Here is a 20,015-nt window from a genome sequence, read left to right on the forward strand (position 1 = left end):
TCAAGAAGTTTATGTTTTTTCATTATAAAATATATTTATTTAGCACGGTGAATGTCAAGTAATATTTTGCAGTTGTGATTGTTTTGTAAATGTAACACAATTATTTTTTACTCTCAGTTATCAACGCAGTGCTTTATACTAGTTATATTAATTTTTTAGGTGAAGATGACAAGCGTACGAGGGCCAGGTCTTTATGAGTTCCTGATAGAGGCAGAACTGCAGCAGTATTATGCAGGAATTAAGAATGATTTGAAGGTATACAATTTTCCTTAGTACAGCATATTCTTTGTAATGGTTCATGACGACCTGCAGCACACTTATGTGCTGTGGTCATTAAATTATGAAAATCACAACCTCACAATATCCTACCTATAATAAATCATTGTCGGGTAATAGAATTAAGTTGAATTCTTAGAATTAAGAAAATTAAACAGTAGTTGCTTCTTACTTCTGACATAGCAAGTACTACAGACCCTGAAACAAAATTTGGGTCACCTGAATTTTCCAAGTTCCAGTTATAATGGAGTTATTACTGAGCATGCACAGTGTGTTATAACTGAAACTTTGAAATTTTAAAGGCATGTTGGTCCGTTAAGTACAGTATCAAGTAATGTCATTTTTTGGCAACGTTTCGTACAAATTAGGTAATATCTTCAAAAAAGAGAAAATTAACGTGGCCTTCCGGACTAATAATAAACTTAATAACATCATTCCAAACAACCTACAAAATCACAATAAATTTGCTAATAGCGGGATTTACTTATTACAATGTGTGCAAAGAAGGACAGCACTGCTACTTACAGACCTGTTACTAAATCTACGTATTACTCTGTGAAAAGATTTATTAAATCTACATACTTAGACTTCAACAAACAAAATTTGATGACACAATCCCAAGGGAAAAAAATGGAACTCTCTGCATCAAAATCCACAGTTAATTCCCGATTTACCACGAAAATCGTCTGTAGCTGCATTTAGATTGGCAACAGGCCGTGATTGTTTGGCCAAACACCTGCATAGAATTGGAATATATCAGTCCCCTAACTGTCCATTGTGCAACTCAAACCAAGAAATGAATTCGGAACACCTCAAAATCTGTGCTTCAGTGGCTGGTCGTGATAATATCTTTGAAAAATATTGGAGTGCAAGAGGTCAAATGACTTTATTGTCAAACGCCTGGCATTAGAAAACAACAACTTATTACAATGTAAAAACTGCCCTAGCAAATATGTGGGCCAAACCAAGAAAAATTTTCGTACACGTTACAGAGAACACGTTTCCGATTTCAAATATAATAGAAATAAGTCAAAATTTGCAACACACCTCATTAACCACAATCATGAACTCACAGGTATAGAAGACACTCTCCAAGTTTTAAAAATTGTCAATAACTACAAGTACATGAATGCCGCAGAAGAGTTTTACATTGCCACCCACTCTAATAATAACAATATCCCTCTTCTTAATGAGCAATATCCGAATTTAAACAACCCGCTATTCAAGATCACACAGAAATAATTCCGGTTCATCTACTAGTCTTGCCTGGTACACAGTTTTCCTCGTATGCTACATTCCAATGTAAAGTTCAGTTGTGTTGCCGCTTCTATGGACTCAAGTCAACCTCTTCTCAACCTTCTGTAAGTATCATCATTTTAAGACCAAAAAAAATTAAAAAAAAATTAATTGTTATCAAAAACTTTCTTTTACACCACCCTTTATACTTTACAGGGCTTTATTCCATACATCCATATTCAGCAACACGATCGTTCTATATTGTAGCATTTTTCATCTATTTGGAACTGTACCTGCAATACTTGAAGAGGTCATGCCTTCTTTCTTCGTCACATATACTTCTATGTTAATACATCATCCCCAGTATACTCTATGATATCTGGATAACTTTATCTTGCCACTTGTTTTTAATGGCATATTATTCAAATTGCCTATTATACCATTTTAATTTTTTAACGACTGTTTTTAACTAGAATATCTCAAGTGTTCATTTTATGTCAATATGTTTTACTTTGACCTGAAGATGCCAATTTATCGGTGAAAACGTTTGTCATTATTTGTAAATGTTATCTCATGTAGTAACATAAAGATTTAATGTATGTAATATTGTTAAGTATTGACTGTATAAAACTCGCCCATTAATTGAAACTTTGAAAATTCAGGTGGCCCAAATTTTGTTTTTGGGTCTGTACAAGACCAATTTTACAGAAGACTGGAAGCTTTACACATCTTCAATGATATGATAAAAATTTTGTTGTTGTTAATAACACTTCACTAGTAATTCTTTTAGTGAGGGTTAAAAAAAATTGAAATGTTCACCTAACACTTTAACACAATTGACTGATAAATATGTGAGTACATAACCAACCATTCTGTAAATTGTCCAAAGATGTGCTGCCTTTCTCGACACTTAAATTTGATATAGTTTCACGGACATTACAGAACTGGAAATGTGTATTTTGCAGTATTGTCACTTTGCTATTGAATGTGTATTGTATTAAACATTTTGAAATTTTGTATTTACAGGTTCAAAATGTACCACAGTTGAAGTATGTAACTGAAGATGACCTGCATACTATTGGGATGTCAAAACCAGAAATGAGGAGACTAAAAAAATTCTTCCAGAAACATTTTCCACAAAATTATTTGTCTAAGTTTAAAAAGGTACATACTTTTAAACACATTTTTAAAATAATTCTTTTGTTTCACAAAAATACCTATATGGCAGGAAATATTGTGAAAAGTGTTATTGCAATGAAAGGAGTGAGCTTGGAAAGTTAGGAAGTTTGACAATTTATAGTGCAGTTTTGATTGATGTTTTGATGGTAATTATAGATTGTTTGTATCTGTTTTTTTTTTAGATTTTGTTACGAAAGGAGGAGCAGGTATCCACATTTCCAACGTTACCAGACGAATTAATAGACAAACCTCCAATAAAAGTACCTAATAAGCACATTATTCCTGCAGAAGCAATCATAGTGAACAAAGAACTTGGAACAGGGGAATTTGGAGTGGTACAGCAAGGTGTTTGGACAAATGATGGAGAAAGGGTATGTTCTTTAACAATTACCTAGTTCTTATTTCTAAAAATAACCTGTTCAGCAAATTGTCATACAGTTCAATTATGTAATTTTCATGACATGTAGCTGAAGTAACCATCATACCATTATTACTATTATTATTATTATTATTATTATTATTATTATTATCGTCATCATCATCATCATTATCGTTGTTGTTGCTTTAATTTATTTATTATTATTTTTTTCTTTTTGTAAAATATTAATTTCTTATTCAGTTATATGAGTGGTTGTCACATAAGATTCTCAGAGACCTAACGAACTGATATTTATATTTTGCTGTAAATATTTTCTAACTTCATACATTAATGATATTGTGACGAGAACATCTAAAATATGTGTTTCATTTCATTTTTTAGATTCAAGTGGCTATCAAATGTCTGAGTCGTGAACGCATGCAGAACAATCCAATTGAATTCCTGAAGGAGGCAGCAATTATGCATGCTATTGACCATGAACATATTGTACGACTCTATGGTGTGGTGCTGGATACCAATGCCCTCATGCTGGTAAATATGTTAATATTTCACATAAAGGATTTTCAGTTTGCATTGCTACAGGAAAACGTTTCTTTCGTTTCCAAGTTCAAACTTCTTTTTCCCTTAATTTAATTTACTTAAGTTTTGTATTTACAGTAGCAGTAGTTTATAATAAAAACCTGTAACTCTTAAAAATAAATTTATAAATACCGTTTAATTGCCTGGTAAACATCCTTCCCGTAAAGGAATTTGAAATAACTACCGAAGCTTTCCTAGCAACGTGATAACTCAAAATTTTCTTGGGCTTCCAGCCAGGTCATAAGTTGGTGATCCACCGACGTTTCGAGGATGTTCATCTTCCTCATCTTCAGGGTTAAATGATAACTAATGGTACCCAGCTCCTTAATTTATAGTATCAGAAGGAGTAGTCAGCCGAGGAGCTGTGCGCTGATTGGCTCTTATTAGTGTGGACTGTGGTGTGAACGCAGCCGACGTGTCGTCTCATTTTGTGCTGTTCGGCTTATTGACTGCAGGTCTCATGATGGGCTCGGCGGACGAGTTCTTATGTGTCCTCCGCTGATGACAGCCCGTCGTCTGGGCATTGAGAAATTTAATAGCCGGTGTCCACTCTGCGCTTAGCTGGAGACCCAAGTCCCGGTTCAGGTTACTGCATTCCGCCGCTATGGCCATGGTTTCTTTTACTCTTCTATCCCAATAGCCCGAACACTTCGCCAGGACCTCGGTGTTATTAAAATTAACCCTATGGCTTTTTTCAATACAGTGTTCAGCCAATCCTGATTTTTCGGGCTGCATTAATCTGATGCTTCTTTGATGTTCCGAAAGATGCGTAGTTATTGTGCGTCCCGTCTGTTCAATGTAAGCAGCCTCACATTCACACGGAATGCGGTAGATCCCTGGTACTCTGAGGCTTAGATCGTCTTTTACTGATCTGACCTTGTTCCTAATTCTTGGTGGAGGTTTGTGGATTGTTTTTATTCCATGCTTGTAGAGCAGTCTGCTTATCTTTCCTGATAACTTCCCTGTGAATGGTAGACCGATTAATTGATTTCTTTTTAAATTTTTTTTTTTAATTTACAAATCTTTGCATTTACAATAGCAGTACTTTATATTCAAATCCTTTAACTCGTAAAAATAAATTTAGAAGTACCTATTAATTGTTGTTTCCTTAATTTATGAAGTTTTATATTTACAATAGCAGTACTTTATACAGCGTGATTCTTACGTTGTTCCCTCACTCTGGCTCCTGGCAAACGATAGCTTAAGAACAGAAAATGTATTGTGTACTTGCATGTAGATAAAAGCTCCGACTGTATAATTTACGTGCACAGAGCAAAAGAATAGCTAAATTAATGAATGGAATTAAAAAAATCATCTTCTTCTTATTTGGTATTACAGCCCAAGTGGGCCTTAACCTCCTCTATGGCTCTCTTCCATCCTTCTCTATTCATCGCCAACTCCCTCCAATTCTTTATTCCTAATCTATTCACATCCACTCGTACACAGTTCCACCATCTTGTTCTCAGTCTTACTCTTAATCTGGTTCCATCTGGGTTATTATTGAAGACAGTCTTCACTTTCCTTGTTGTTTCCATCCTTGTGACGTGTCCCAACCATCGCAATCTTTGACATCTTATGTGCGTCTCCAAATCCGATTCCTTGTACAGTTCATATATCTCATTATTATATCTGGCTCTCCATCCAATCTGTTTCAATTGCTCCGAAAATCCAAAAAAATAATCTAACTTACTACATTGCAGCAGGTGCTCGGAATGTTTATTAGAGAACAACACTAACTGAGGATTTTAGATATGGTACTAATTATGTGCTCTCTAAAAACATTATGCAATACATTAATTGAATTACCTTGTATGTGCTCTAGCAACTCATATCATAGTTGACTTCGTTGTTGGATCCTGAGTTCAGCTGTCCTGCTACAGCAGGTGACTGTGTATTGCAAACCAATATCTATTATTTTGATACCTAAAGCTACTTGTACACGATCAGATTTTTCTTCCAATTCGTTACTGCACAAGATAACTTGCCAAAGATTGTCAAAGATTGATCAGTATTGGAAAAGAGTTGTCATACAGGTTCATACAGGTAAAGATTGACGAGATTTTAAAACATGTGCTTCAAGTTCATTGTAACCTATGTACAGTTGAGAGCTACAAAGTTTGCGAGAGGAAGGAATGTGATAAGGAAAGCATGCTGTAACAGTCAATCAAAACATGCATGCTAATAACAGTCCAGATAAACATTGATTGTATCCTGACATTTAGTGACAAGCTCGCTCTGCCACTGTAAGTTTAACTGAATAGTACCTTGAGCCAAATTTTTATCTCTCCTCCTGCAGTTGTAACCTCTCACTCCTCTTCATCCCCTGGTCGCAAACACTCCAGCTCCCAACAGTAGACCTAATTATCAATCAGTCATATTTTAGATCAAGTTTAGATCAAACAATAATAATTACAGTATTCCGACATGTAGAAAGCAACAAAACAAATATTCCAACATGTAGAAAGCAATAAAACAAATATTACAATACACACTGCAAGGTCGACAGGGATGCCAGTCCTTCAGTCAGAAGAGGCTGTATGTAAGATGAAGAAATATTGATTTTTTATTATTTGAGAAATTTATTTTTAGGTAACAGAATTGGCACCTCTTCGTTCACTTTTGGAATGTTTGAAAGAACCATCTCTACGAGCCAGTTTTCCTATCCTTTCTCTTTGTGATTTTGCAATCCAAATTTGTGATGGTATGCAATATTTGGAAATGAAAAGACTAATTCACAGGTATGTATTCATTCCGAACTATGATTTTTCATATTTGTTTATTTGTTTGCGTGATAAAATAACTGAAGTAAGAGATATTGTACAGTAGAACTTCTGTTATCCATGGTAATGAAGGGAGGTGTGTTGGAACAATTAATAAAAAAAATTGGATAATCCGTACCATAAAAGATTCGTAAATTTAGTGAATACTGCATACACTTTCGTAATTTCCTCCATGGTCTTGTATTGAACATACTATGTAATGGCTCAGAAGTCACTGATTTAAGTCTGGTCGTTAGCAACAAGTTTTTAAGGGGCAAGGGAACTCTTTGTAGTGACTATCTGTGGAAAGATGGGAATAGTGGAGGTCTCGTGTTGTAGATTTACATACTTTATACACTTCATCCATGATTTTTATTAAATTTCACATGGTTGTGATCCCAACCTCATATTCTGAGATGAGCCACAGTTTCTCATTCCCCGAATCACCCAGTTATTTGCACTTTTTTTTTATACTTAGCATAACACGATTTCTTTTGATACCTGTGAAAGACATTTTATATAGAAATTATACAGTACAACAACTCGAACAGTAGATCGTACTGTGTAGGGGCAAAGTCTTGTAATAACCCTGTATAGAAAAAATAACATATAATATAATGTACAGTGCTTCATATACTTCTGTAAAAAATCAGAAGGAAACACTGAAATACTAAAACAATTGTCTTTAGAGACAATTAATATTAGGTACCCTCCACAAAACTGGCTTCATTTATACACTGACGGATCCTTGATCTCCAGAGAACAAGGTGCCGATGCAGGTTTTACGTGTTGTCTTTTCTCACTTTATAGATCTCTTGGGTATGGAACAACAAGTTTTGATGGAGAAATCATTGCAATACGTGAAAGTCTCAGGAATCTTCTATGCCACATCAATAAATTTAAAAATGCAGTTATATTGTCAGACTCCAAAGCAGCTATTCTATCAATAGTCTCTAAACCCACACCTTCATCTCAAACAGTAGAAATAACTAAAATGCTCTCTCAATTAATATCACTCAATAAAAGAATTGTATTCCAATGGATACCATCCCATTGTGGAATCCTGGGAAACGAGAATGCGGATGCTTTAGCAAAGAAGGGCAGCACTGCTACTTACAGACCTGTTACTAAATCTACGTATTACTCTGTGAAAAGATTTATTAAATCTACATACTTAGACTTCAACAAACAAAATTTGATAACACAATCTCAAGGGAAAAAATGGAACTCTCTGCATCAAAATCCACAGTTAATTCCCGATTTACCACGAAAATCGTCTGTAGCTGCATTTAGATTGGCAACAGGCCGTGATTGTTTGGCCAAACACCTGCATAGAATTGGAATATATCAGTCCCCTAACTGTCCATTGTGCAACTCAAACCAAGAAATGGATTCGGAACACCTCAAAATCTATGCTTCAGTGGCTGGCCATGATAATATCTTTGAAAAATATTGGAGTGCAAGAGGTCAAATGACTTTATTATCAAACGCCTGGCATTAGAAAACAACAACAACATACTTCTGTAGTAGTAAAAAAAAACCGAAAGAAAGACAGTCGGATAATCCGCCAATCAGTTAATAAGGTGATGGATAATCAGGGTTCTACTGTATTTTGTACAGTGAATTTTAAGTAAAATTATAGTTTGCTATTATTAACTCTTTAAAAGTTGATCAACTTTACCTGCAGTTTGTCCATAAATTGTCAAAACATGTGACTTATGAATTAATTGTCTTTATGTATTGCTGGGATACCTTATTTTACTAATATGCTGAACTGTTTACAGTTCTAGAGAGATTATTGAATTAAGATAGATAACTCTGAAACTTTTCTATGTAATAAATGGATTTTATTTACAGTATTTATGATTTTCTGTTTTCAGGGACTTGGCTGCCAGAAATATCCTTGTGTTTTCAAAGAACAAAGTTAAAATATCTGACTTCGGTTTGTCACGTGCCCTAGGTGTTGGAAAGGATTATTATCAGACCAATTTTAATGTTAATTTGAAACTTCCTATTGCATGGTGAGTGAACATTCTGAATAATGAAGTTTATCATTTACATAGCCTTGGAAATTCACATTAAATTCATTCCAACATATAGTTCAAAAACAAGTTCAGAACGTATTTAGAGTCCACACCTGTGCAGTAACGGTCAGCGTGTCTGGCCGCGAAACCAGGTGGCCCAGGTTCGATTCCCGGTCAGGGCAAGTTACCTGGTTGAGGTTTTTTCCGGAGTTTTCCCTCAACCCAAGATGAGCAAATGCTGGGTAACTTTCGGTGCTGGACCCCGGACTCATTTCACCGGCATTATCACCTTCATCTCATTCAGACGCTAAATAACCTAAGGTGTTGATAAAGTGTCTTAAAATAACCTACTAAAATAAAAAAAAAACGTATTTAGAACTGAAACCAACATTTCATAATGCATAAGTGTTGAGTATGCATACAGTGTGTTCATGATGTTGCTTGTTATAACACTTGTATTATTGATTCTTTGCATAATCTTTGCTACCAATATTTTTATTAAAACTTAATGATAATTGTTTTCATTTCTATTATATTTTTTTTGTAGAATTTGGGTTTTTCCCATCTAAGAATAGCTAAATGAAACAGATTGACAATAGGTGAATTTGACAGTAAATCTTATCATTTCAAGAATATTAAGAAGTTATTTTATTATTATCACTTCACTCTGATACAAAAAATTATTATTTTAAATTAACATATCTCATACTAAGTGGGCGGCCGGGTAGCTCAGTTGGTAGAGCAGCTGTCTATGGACTGGGAGGTCCAGGGTTCGATCCTAGGTGGTGACAGGATTTTTTTCTCATTGCCAAACTTTCAGAACGGCCCCAAGGTTCACTCAGCCTCCTATAAAATTGAGTACCGGGTCTTTCCTGGGGGTAAAAGGCGGTCAGAGCATGGTGCCGACCACACCACCTCAATCTAGTGCCAAGGTCATGGAAAGCATGGGGCTCTACCTCCATCCCCCCCAAATGCCTTCATGGCATGTTACGGGGATACCTTTACCTTTTTTACCATACGTAAGTAAATGCCAATTGACATATTGACATAGGTTATGATACTTCCCCCTCCCTCCTTCATGACTGGTACCGGGTACTTGACTCTACATTATTTACCCAAGAAGTGATGTGTCAAAGTTGTAGATCTTTTACAGCACCTTTAGCATTCTCCTGATGCAGCATATAGTAGGAAGTGCACTATATAGCACAACATGATGATGAAGATTAATGAAGCAATGGTGGAATACCAGTAAGGGAAATGGAAGTACCCTGTCAAAAGTTATCACTGAGCACCCACTGTCTTTGTCCAACACAAATTCCACTTGGACTCTCATTACATGATTATTACTATCCTTGATGACAGCATATAAATGCTGCTGCAAATTAAAATTTGTTAGATGTAAATACCAGATAAATTGTCAGAATACCAATAAGCATGATTGGTGGGAATGTAGCAGTTAGTGTTTATGGCTAAAGGAAACTTATCTTGTTATCTGTATTATTTATACAAAATAAATGTCATACAGTACTTGAATCCTTTTTTTTTTTTTTCAATTAAATAGTTTAGGAAAACGACAAAAAACTGTAATGTGGTTTTAATGTTTCTGTCCTGACTTATTTATAATGTGAACCCAAAAAATATTTTGTTAACACATTTTAATTATTTTGTGAACGTTTTCGCCCTATGTGGGCATCTTCAGACAATATAGATATCTGTACATAATGTATATCAAAATTACATAATACATGTGACCAATTATACGAATACAAACTTGAAATTTTAAAAAGGCAATTAAAACACTTTTAAAATCTAAATAAAAGTACAGCAACAAGATCAAGCAATAAGTATAAGAAATATGCATACGCATATTTTATATCATACTGTTTAAAATTTTAAATTTGTTTTCGTATAATTGGTCACATGTATTATGTAATTTTGATATACATTATGTACAGATATCTATATTGTCTGAAGATGCCCACATAGGGCGAAAATGTTCACAAAATAATTAAAATGTGTTAACAAAAATATTTTTTGGGTTAACATTATAAATAAGTCAAGACAGAAACATTAAAACCACATTACTCGTTTATCATAATACGACTTATTGGATAATCTACAAAGATGAATTCAAAATTAAAAAATCTATATTAAGAGGTTTAAAATTTTTTTTTTTCTGTTTTTTTTTTCTTTTTTTTTTTGAATGTGTGTGTGATATTTTGAGAAGAAATTGTATTGTATTAATGATTTATTTTCTATGAATTTCCTTAATTTTTAAATGATACTGATTAGTGACTGATGCTCTTTCAAAACAAATAAATTCGTTTGTTCTAGAGAACGAATTTTTATTTTCTCAGTGTACCTTTGTGGATGTTTGTAATATTTAAAATATGCCTTTATATGATAGTAATATAATTCTTTGTAATTGAACATCTGCAAAATGAAGCCGCGATATGTTGCAATATTGAAAGACTAAAGACAGGAAAGCGGACATTAACCACAAAAGAAAAAGCATTCGGATCTTGACAAGTGGGTCAAAAGAGTTGTTGCAAGGTATAAGGAATATTGCGATGGAAACAGGACCTTACAATACCTGCAAACACTTGGGCACAATTTTGCTGGTGTATTTTGAACTGCCTCAGGAATATTTTATAAAATATCTAATACTCGCAATAGATTTACCTGTTTCTTTACAAATTTCAATAAAGTTAAAGTTATATATGTGCTGCATATAGGACATAAATTCTGCTATGACGTCAAACTCCCATGACAAAGCAGTCATGTGACATTCTTCTCCTTATGACATTAATTCTGATGTGACATAGTATCCCTGTGACAAAAAGTCTGGGAATTGTGAAAATTACAACTGATATTATTTTGTCAGTAGAGTCAGGAGATTTGTGTAATAATTGGTTAATAACTGGGCTCTTGTACTAAGAAGAATGAAGATATACAACTTATCACTGTAGAAAATGAAATGACTTTCTTACTTTTTTTTTTTTTTTTTTTTGTTGTGAAGGTGTGCTCCGGAGTGTATAAGCTACTTACGGTTTACCTCAGCATCAGATGTTTGGGCATATGGTGTAACTCTTTGGGAGATGTTCAGTTATGGTTTTCAGCCTTGGGCTGCTCTAACAGGACATCAGATTTTGGAAGCTATTGATGAACCCAACTTTCAGGTAAGCAATCTTTCATACCTTTATCATTAGCATTCAGCTTGTATCTGTCCATGCACATTTAGTAGTAGTAGCAGTTTAATTTGGCTGACAGAGTTAAGGCCATAAGGCCTTCTTTTCCACTCAACCATTTAGTACTATTCAGAAATGTAAATTTAAAATAATAGCAAATATTATATCTTGTTTATTATAGAGATTGGAACAACCAGAATGCTGTCCCAAAGAATACTTCAGTGTCATGTTGAAATGTTGGCAACATGATCCAAACAAACGTCCAAGATTCGCAGACCTTATCAACATATTACCAGAGGCAAGTTGAAATTTTGAAGTGGTCAGTTTAAAATATTAATCCAAATATGTTGTGTTGTTTGCCAATGTTCAAGACTTGAATTTACTCCATTTTTTTGGAATCAAAATGTATATTTATTTCTTAAAACAAGAAGTCTTATGACTAAAGTTATTTAATAGCTGTTAATCAACTATTGATATCGTTTTTACACTTAGAGTAACATTGTATGAGGATGACAGCAAGAAGCAATTTTGTTAATTTTTTAATCATTTATAAATTGGAGGTGCTTCATCAGTTGACATGTCCACTCTTTCACCTCCGAAACATTACAGTAATACCTTATTAAAAATATATGGATATGCTCAAAATGTCCTGTAGCCTGAAGGAAAGAAAATGCAGTACTGTCTTCTCTTCTGAGAATTCAGCTCATTCTTTACTTCGCAATTTGAGTGAATACAAGATGTGCAGAAAACTATTTTCAAAAAGTATCATGAATTTGTGATTTGAATTGTGTCCGATTTCCACAGTTTTTATGTCTAAAGAGAGTCATGTAATGAACGAGAGTTCCAGAAAATATCGTGTGAAGTACTGCGTCCTAATACTCTGAAGTTAACCAAGCAAGTTGGCCCAGACGGTAGCATTTGAGACTCACATTTGGAAGGTTCCAGGTTCAAACCCCGTGGCCGACCAATCTGACTGGGATTTTTCATGGTTTCCCTCAGTCACAAAGGCAAATGCCAGATTGAAAATTTAATTCCAATATCATAAAACATTAATCAAAATATATAATCAGTTACACTCCTCTGATTGAGGTTCTGGCTGATATGTACATCTCACTTGATGATATGTGTCAGAGGAAGAACAATTGTGTGTATACATCTGAAGTCTGATTAATGGAATATGTAGCTAGCCAGCGATGTATACAATGGAAGGGGAAAGGAACTGGCCACCCTATCCCATTATCTCCTGGCCTAGTTGCCTCATAAGTGCTGCCTTCTTGGTACCGCTTGTAAGGTTCAGACTTGTCTTCGGACAGTTTACTAAACAATAATAAGTTACATGAAACAAGCCATCTTCAACACGCAGTAGAAACAGGAACTCAACAATAGTAAAAAAAACGGCCTACTGGTATACCCACATATCCTAAACAAGTGATATGACCACATATGTTAAAGTGTGCATAAATAAACTTAACAAAAAAATAGTCTGAAGTTGAGTAACATGACTTGAAGCAGATATTTTATCTATATTCACTAGAACAGTTCTCTTAATTCTTAGTGGCTCAGTATCTAACTCTAATACTGACAAAAGAATTTGAGACTTTCCTTAAGAGTCTGAAATCCCAATTAAGTTTTACCGTTCAGTTTCTGTGAGAGAAAGTTTTTCTCAATTTAGATATCTGATCAAGTGTTCATACTTTTAATACACTTGCCTTTGTCACAGAACACAACTAAGATGACATATTTTAATAAACACATTTGTTTTATGGATGCAGTGCAAACCAGAGCAGGTACAAGCAGTACAAGAATATGGGGATGACCCAAAAGTAAAACAACGAGAACAGCTTATGTATAGAGTTGGTGATGTGATCACTGTCCTTGATAAAGGGTAAGTAACCAATGAAATAGCTATACTATATCTCGTTGAACTAGGTGGATGCTAAATAATACATAGAGAAAGGTCTAGTGGTGTGAAATATCAGAGAATTAAATAACTGAATAGTATCACGTAAATGAAACATTCTTTGTCATCATACATTTTACATTGTAATTAATGAAACTGCTTTTTTCACTTTAACTTATATCAAATTGTGCAGAACCACTAGCCGACATATTTTTCTCTTCACAAATTAACAAGTCTCCTATCAACTTAATATGACATACCAAAGTGATAAAAGAAAAATTAGAATTCAATACCTTCATATTCATATTTCTTTTTGGAGTGAAAAATGGTACTGTCAACCTGAAGTGGAAAGAACTTCGAAAGAAAAATCTGTAGCCTTCAAAATGATAACTGTGCACTAACTTATTTCAATAATTTATAAGGCATTACACTACAGACTATTCTTCTGTCTAATGCAGAGAAATAATATTTTTAATGTTTGTAAATATATGTCTATGTACATTTCTGTTCAGTGGCGGATTTTAAAATGTTACAGCACTAGCTATGGTTGGTGTCCCCCCCCCCCCTCCTTATCCCACCCAACAAATCGTGCATCATCAAAATTAGGTTGTATTTATCCTTCATTAAAATTATTACGAATAAGTTTACCAAAAGCACTAAGTGAAAAAGGAATGTGTTACTTATTCTCAAAAGAAACTAGTAAATTAACCTTGAATTAGCGGAAAAAATGTATTTTAAATTAAAAGAAGAAAATCTAAAGTAAGTTGAATAAATTTTAACTGAAATTACATAATTTAAAAATTCCAATTTGTAATACAATACTATCAGAACACTGAACTACCTGTCATAAGATACGTTAGAGAAAGATTCTTACCATTAAAATGTTGGTAATTTGAATTTGTTTTACATTACAGCCATTTTGTGTGTCTCCCTCCCCCATTAAGAATATTAAAAGACCTTGTATAGATGTGGCATTGGCCTAAAAAGTGTATGCATCTGCATAAAACTTGATGCTGACATGTATGACCAGCATGGGCTATGTATTGATTGATTTGAAGTTAATTGTACGAACATAAAATTGCTGTTTCATTATGAAACCATTCTACTCTTTAAAAAACTGGACATGGTCACATCACAGTTTAGTATATACAGTCGCGAAGCTCAATACGTAGTAAATATATGCAAACATTAGATAGTTGCTCACCACTAGGATCGCTAATATCGCCTCATTACAGGCAATGCAAAATAATACCGTCACAGTCTGTTGTTTCTAGCACCCTCAAAACTCAAGCTTCGTGACTGTATATAGTAGACTGTGGTCACATGTTTTACTTGTATGTCCCCAGTCTATTTATTATGTAGGTACTCAGACCGAAAAGAAAACTGTCGGAATAGTGTTCACTTAAATTTATTCAAAGACTTTTTTTCCACTTTGGTAGCTCAGTTGGTAGACTGCTTACCCGGATTTGAATCCTGGTGATGATGGAGTCATATTTATGATGGGCGAAGCCAGGGTTACTGAGGGGTTGTCCCATTTTCCTCCATCATTGCACTATTACTGTCCATTTCGGTATTCATTATCATTGTTGCATCAGCAACTGAAACTGTTAGCTTGCAACCATTCAGACTTCAACAAATATCCCTAAGAAGTGGTAAGGCACAATAAGCCTAATCGAGGCTGCGGTGCTAGCCTTTGGGCTGCTCCTCCATACAAAGGGAGGAGGGGAATTGTTCCATAGTACACCTAAAAAGACTTTTGACATCACTCCATCCTACCCAGCTATCCCTTTGTTCTTATCACGTGCAAAATACCTGTGTATAGTAAACAAACAGGGAACTTAATTCTGTGTATAGCAATTAGTTTCCCTAATAGAAACATAACATTTATAAAACATTTATATTACCGGTTGTTCTGTATGGCTGTGAAACTTGGACTCTCAGTTTGAGAGAGGAACAGAGATTGAGAGTTTTTGAGAATAAGATTCTTAGGAAAATATTTGGGGCTAAAAGGGATGAAGTTACAGGAGAACGGAGAAAGTTACATAACGCAGAGCTGCACGCATTATATCCTTCACCTGACATAATTAGGAACATTAAATCCAGACGTTTGAGATGGGCAGGGCATGTAGCACGTATGGGTGAATCCAGAAATGCATATAGAGTGTTAGTTGGGAGGGCAGAGGGGAAAAGACCTTTGGGGAGGCCGAGACGTAGATGGGAAGATAAAATTAAAATGGATTTGAGGGAGGTGGGATATGATGATAGAGACTGGATTAATCTTGCTCAGGATAGGGACCAATGGCGGGCTTATGTGAGGGCGGCAATGAACCTCCGGGTTCCTTAAAAGCCAGGAAGTAAGTAATAGAAACTTGGAGAAATGCGATGTATACTCTTTCATTTATCACTCTGTTGTTTATAGAAAGAAAATTCACATACATGTTATATTTAATTGATAATAACTAATAAAACTTTTGTGTTATGTAAACTAGTGTAAATTTAATGTGTAGAACTAGCGTAATAATATAGAAACTAATATTCTGATTGTTGACAATGTGTATTGTTTAATAGACCATTTCCAAATGTGAGCAACTTCTGGAAAGGAATTCTCAACAATGGGAAAACTGGACTATTCAATCCTGCCTACACAGTCGCATATTTGGGTTCTAATTTACCATCAAATAAGACTGAATTCATAAGAGGTGGTGAGTACAAAGAAGAGAAATAATAACATTTTGATTATTGCACAGATGAATGGGATTTTTAAGACTATAAGATTATGTATTTTCTTCTAGATGGAAAAAATGCATATTCATCTCGTCGTCGCCTACGTCCTGACATGATTTCGTCTCCTCAAGGTGATTTCAAACATACAAGCCATGTTGGGCTCGATGGTGCATATTTTGGAGATATTTCTTTTCTTGGAGGCAAGGTATGGTAACTGAGAAATGGTGAAATAAATATTATAATGCTAAGGAATAACATTATAGAGAGAATTTTTTCATGATCATCATCATCATCATCATAACTATTTCATGTAATGTTAAATCTACAAGCCGAACATGAGGTAGAAACACGAATATCATCTATAAACATTAATTGTTTCAGTATCACCATCTGCCTCGTCAAGTGGTGACTCCTTACAAGCCCCAAGAAGACTCTGAGCAGCTTGCACTAGGAAGGTCTGTGTCAGATGCTTCATCTGACCGTGCACCACTTCTTACAGGGACCGAGCCAACCAAACTAACTTTGCCAAGTGGTATGTACTGCTTTTCTGAAATCTGACTCATTTTATTACTTCTTCAACTTATTACTAGAGTGTAATTAAATAATCCTTATGAAAATCGAATTTTAATATTATATCTTCATTTTGTGTATCATGTAAAGACGAAACTTGTTTGCATTTACAAAATTAATCCATAATTTACCTGATACATTTCCTCTTTTAAATGGTAGATATTTATGTGCTCAGTGATAGAGTGGTTACTGAGCTTTCCTCTGGACTTATATATTACAGGGTTCAATTCCAGCTGACGGCAGTGGGTTTTTAGGCAGAAATAATTTAAATGCCGCTTCTGTTAGATGAAGTAAAATCATATGCCTCAACAAGTAGATCTAAATGGTTCCCTTATTCATTAATAAAGATGAATAAAAGCAAAGTTCTCTATTCATTATTCCATTCTCACTGCTTGTGATCACAATTTAAAATGTTAGTTAGTTTTCAATGGCTGGATCTTGACTTAACATCATCTTCCTTACTGTTTCTTGCTTACATAGTGTATCAATCAATCAATCTTCTTAATGTATCCAGCTGTTTGCTGACAACATAAAGTCCACTATAGTCCACTGTAGTCTATTCAGTTGTTGTTTTTCACGAGAAATGAGGGGTATTTTGATCGGTGTTCATTATAGATGCCTGTTGCTAGTAGCCAGAGTTGGGGTGTAGTCAATATATACTGCAGGGCTGTGTCTTCTGCAACTGGTACTGATGATTTTAATTTACTTCTTTTGTGGTTTATGGATGGTGAGTATAGAAGAATGTGTTCCAGATCTTCATCATGATTATTATACCACAAACAAGTAGGATTATCAGAAATGTGAAATCGGTGTAGGCACAATTGAGTGACAATGTGACTTGTTCTGGCTCTTGTTAAAAATGTTTGAACATGTCTGGGTAAGTTTTTATACATTTCCAGGTCATTTGGTTTCTTTTGTACAGACTGTAAAATTTTTCCTGTGTCAGAAGAGAGCCAATTGTTGATCCATAGGTTTGTAAAATGAGACTTTACTGAAGCAAAATTGGTGACATAATGTATGAGGTACACAAATGGAAAATTAGTATCAGTTCAGGTGAGACCAGTTGAGAAGAGCGAATATCTTTTATGGCATTTGAAACAATCATCCAACTAGCTAAAATTAGAATCAGACTTTGATGAAGTTTTGTTATCTGGATTGGCTTGCTGCCACAATACATCTTGGCTGAAAATTTATTTGAATCAACAGATCTCGTATGTCAAAAAGCATATTTATTACTTTCAGTGTGTTCTTATGCAGATGCAGCGTGGTCTGACACTGCTAGTGAAAGCAGTGTGTCACAGACAGCAACAGGAGGAGGAAAAGGTGGTGGACCAAAGTTCCTGCTTGACCATGAATATCATGAGATTAGTGATGAAGAAGGAGCAGTTGAAAGTCCACGCTTTGAAGTGAGTAGCTTATCTTGTCCACTTGATTTTTTTTATAACTTAGTATTTATCTTTATCTTCAATCCTCTCTACTTTCCTCTGAAAATGTATCAAGCAATTTGATTAAAACTGGCAAACTTTCACTGGATTTCTTGTTTAATAACTTTTGAACCATTTAAGTTTTAGTTTTCTTCTGTGTAGGCAGTATTTTCCATTCCAAACCGTATTAAGTCCACCCATGGACGAAATTGAGTTTTGTATGATTTGGTATAGTTCTGAATATGCTCTATCATGCTGTGAAGTCTGTTTGGGTCTAACTGTAGTAAATCCCCTTCAAAAGAATGCATGAAATTGGGTGTTCGTGGTAAACTGTATTATTTTATTTATTTATTTTAAATCCACCACCAACAGAAGCAGGCTTCCAATTACAGGTGGCTTACATGGATACATATACAAAATACATAATAAGAGAAAACAAAACAAACAGCACAAACGAAAGAAAGAAAATACATACCGGTAATAGATGCTAGAATATAATATTGCAGTTAATATAGTGCCAAATGCCAATATAATGATGTAAAATTATTTAAAAACTAGAGTGAAAACATTATAATACACTTCTTCATAATTTAAATGTCTAAGGAAATACAATTCTTTTTAATATTGTATGAACTTTTTCAACTGTTAAACTGAAATCTAATTGAGAATCACAGTTTAAAGACAAAAAGTTGTAAGTATTGCACATAACAAACAAACGGAGAAGAAAACAGTTCTTGGAATTGGAATAACAAAAGGTTGCCTATGACGTAATTATGCCCACATCTTTGTCCATGTCAAACCGTATTCTGTCTAAAACCAATTAATATTAAATATTGTACTCTTCTTCGTTACTTTAAACAACATGACGTGGGTTTTAGTCTTTCCAGAAAATAAACTGAAAATTTTTAGGTGGACACCATATTCAGAAGTACAGGTATTGGTAATAATAATGTACAAATTTAGCATTAATGAACATTACCTTTGTGATTCATTATTACATAGGAGTAAATCAAGGAGTGTTATCTATTACTTACACATTTACTTTGGTTGAATTTTTTTAAATATTGAGGAAGAAAATTTTTTTTCTTCTTTATATTCACATCAAACTGTGTAATGTCCATGATATTTTCTGAATTTCAGGACAGTCTGATGTAAAAGTGATTTCAAATATAATTGATTCTGATAAATGAAGTTCTTCCAGTAATTAATAATTTTAGTATTTTAATTTACCTTCCTTAGTTGCCACATAAACAGTTTTTCTTCTGTCCTGAAAAAATTATACCAGTGAACTTAATATGGTTTGGAATGGAACTCCTCAAATGTTTTAAATGTAATCATATTATCTCTTTGAACTTAACCCCATTTAGGATTAGAGATCTTCTGCATTATTTAACTTCCAGTGTTTTGAGAGTCAGCATTTGTAAATGATCTGAATCACTGTATATTAGAATTTCGATTTACAGTAATTTCTACTAATGGCCATTGCACGTTGTTCACAGCACAGTTCATAGACAAGTGGCTAGAGTTTCGGAAGTATGAGGGTTGTCTTGAGGTTGTATGGTTTTTTTGAGGACTTCAGTGAATTATTTTAAATGTTCTCTTTTTTCCTGTGATGTACATTCCAGGAGATGGTGTTAAATTATTTCATTTCTTGCATGTCATCTATAACATCTTGATGTTTTTGTGAGGTTGAATCTGTGTAGGTACTGTTCATTGACAAATGTCCAATTCTGGCTCTGGCTGCACATATCTGGCTGTATCTTGACTAATGTTGCTA

The 20,015-nt window shown here is 34.3% G+C and overlaps 1 protein-coding gene across 3 annotated transcripts in view; it reads left to right on the plus strand.

The window, feature by feature from the left end:
- Positions 1-20,015, plus strand: part of Ack-like (activated Cdc42 kinase-like) — a 101,270-nt gene that overhangs the window by 9,949 nt on the left and 71,306 nt on the right. For 2 of the 3 annotated variants that reach the window (XM_069844388.1, XM_069844387.1), the window contains 13 exons: positions 160-255; positions 2,539-2,676; positions 2,874-3,062; positions 3,452-3,601; positions 6,239-6,387; positions 8,289-8,429; positions 11,452-11,611; positions 11,802-11,918; positions 13,393-13,505; positions 16,089-16,222; positions 16,313-16,449; positions 16,626-16,776; positions 18,057-18,220. In XM_069844388.1, coding sequence (XP_069700489.1) covers positions 166-255; positions 2,539-2,676; positions 2,874-3,062; positions 3,452-3,601; positions 6,239-6,387; positions 8,289-8,429; positions 11,452-11,611; positions 11,802-11,918; positions 13,393-13,505; positions 16,089-16,222; positions 16,313-16,449; positions 16,626-16,776; positions 18,057-18,220 — 1,833 coding nt within the window. In that variant the 5' untranslated portion in view covers positions 160-165. The remainder of the gene's footprint in view (positions 1-159; positions 256-2,538; positions 2,677-2,873; positions 3,063-3,451; positions 3,602-6,238; positions 6,388-8,288; positions 8,430-11,451; positions 11,612-11,801; positions 11,919-13,392; positions 13,506-16,088; positions 16,223-16,312; positions 16,450-16,625; positions 16,777-18,056; positions 18,221-20,015) is intronic. The other variant, XM_069844389.1, reaches the window with a different exon arrangement.

This window comes from Periplaneta americana, chromosome 13, assembly GCF_040183065.1.
Source record: "Periplaneta americana isolate PAMFEO1 chromosome 13, P.americana_PAMFEO1_priV1, whole genome shotgun sequence".
NCBI classification, from domain to species: Eukaryota; Metazoa; Arthropoda; class Insecta; order Blattodea; family Blattidae; genus Periplaneta; species Periplaneta americana.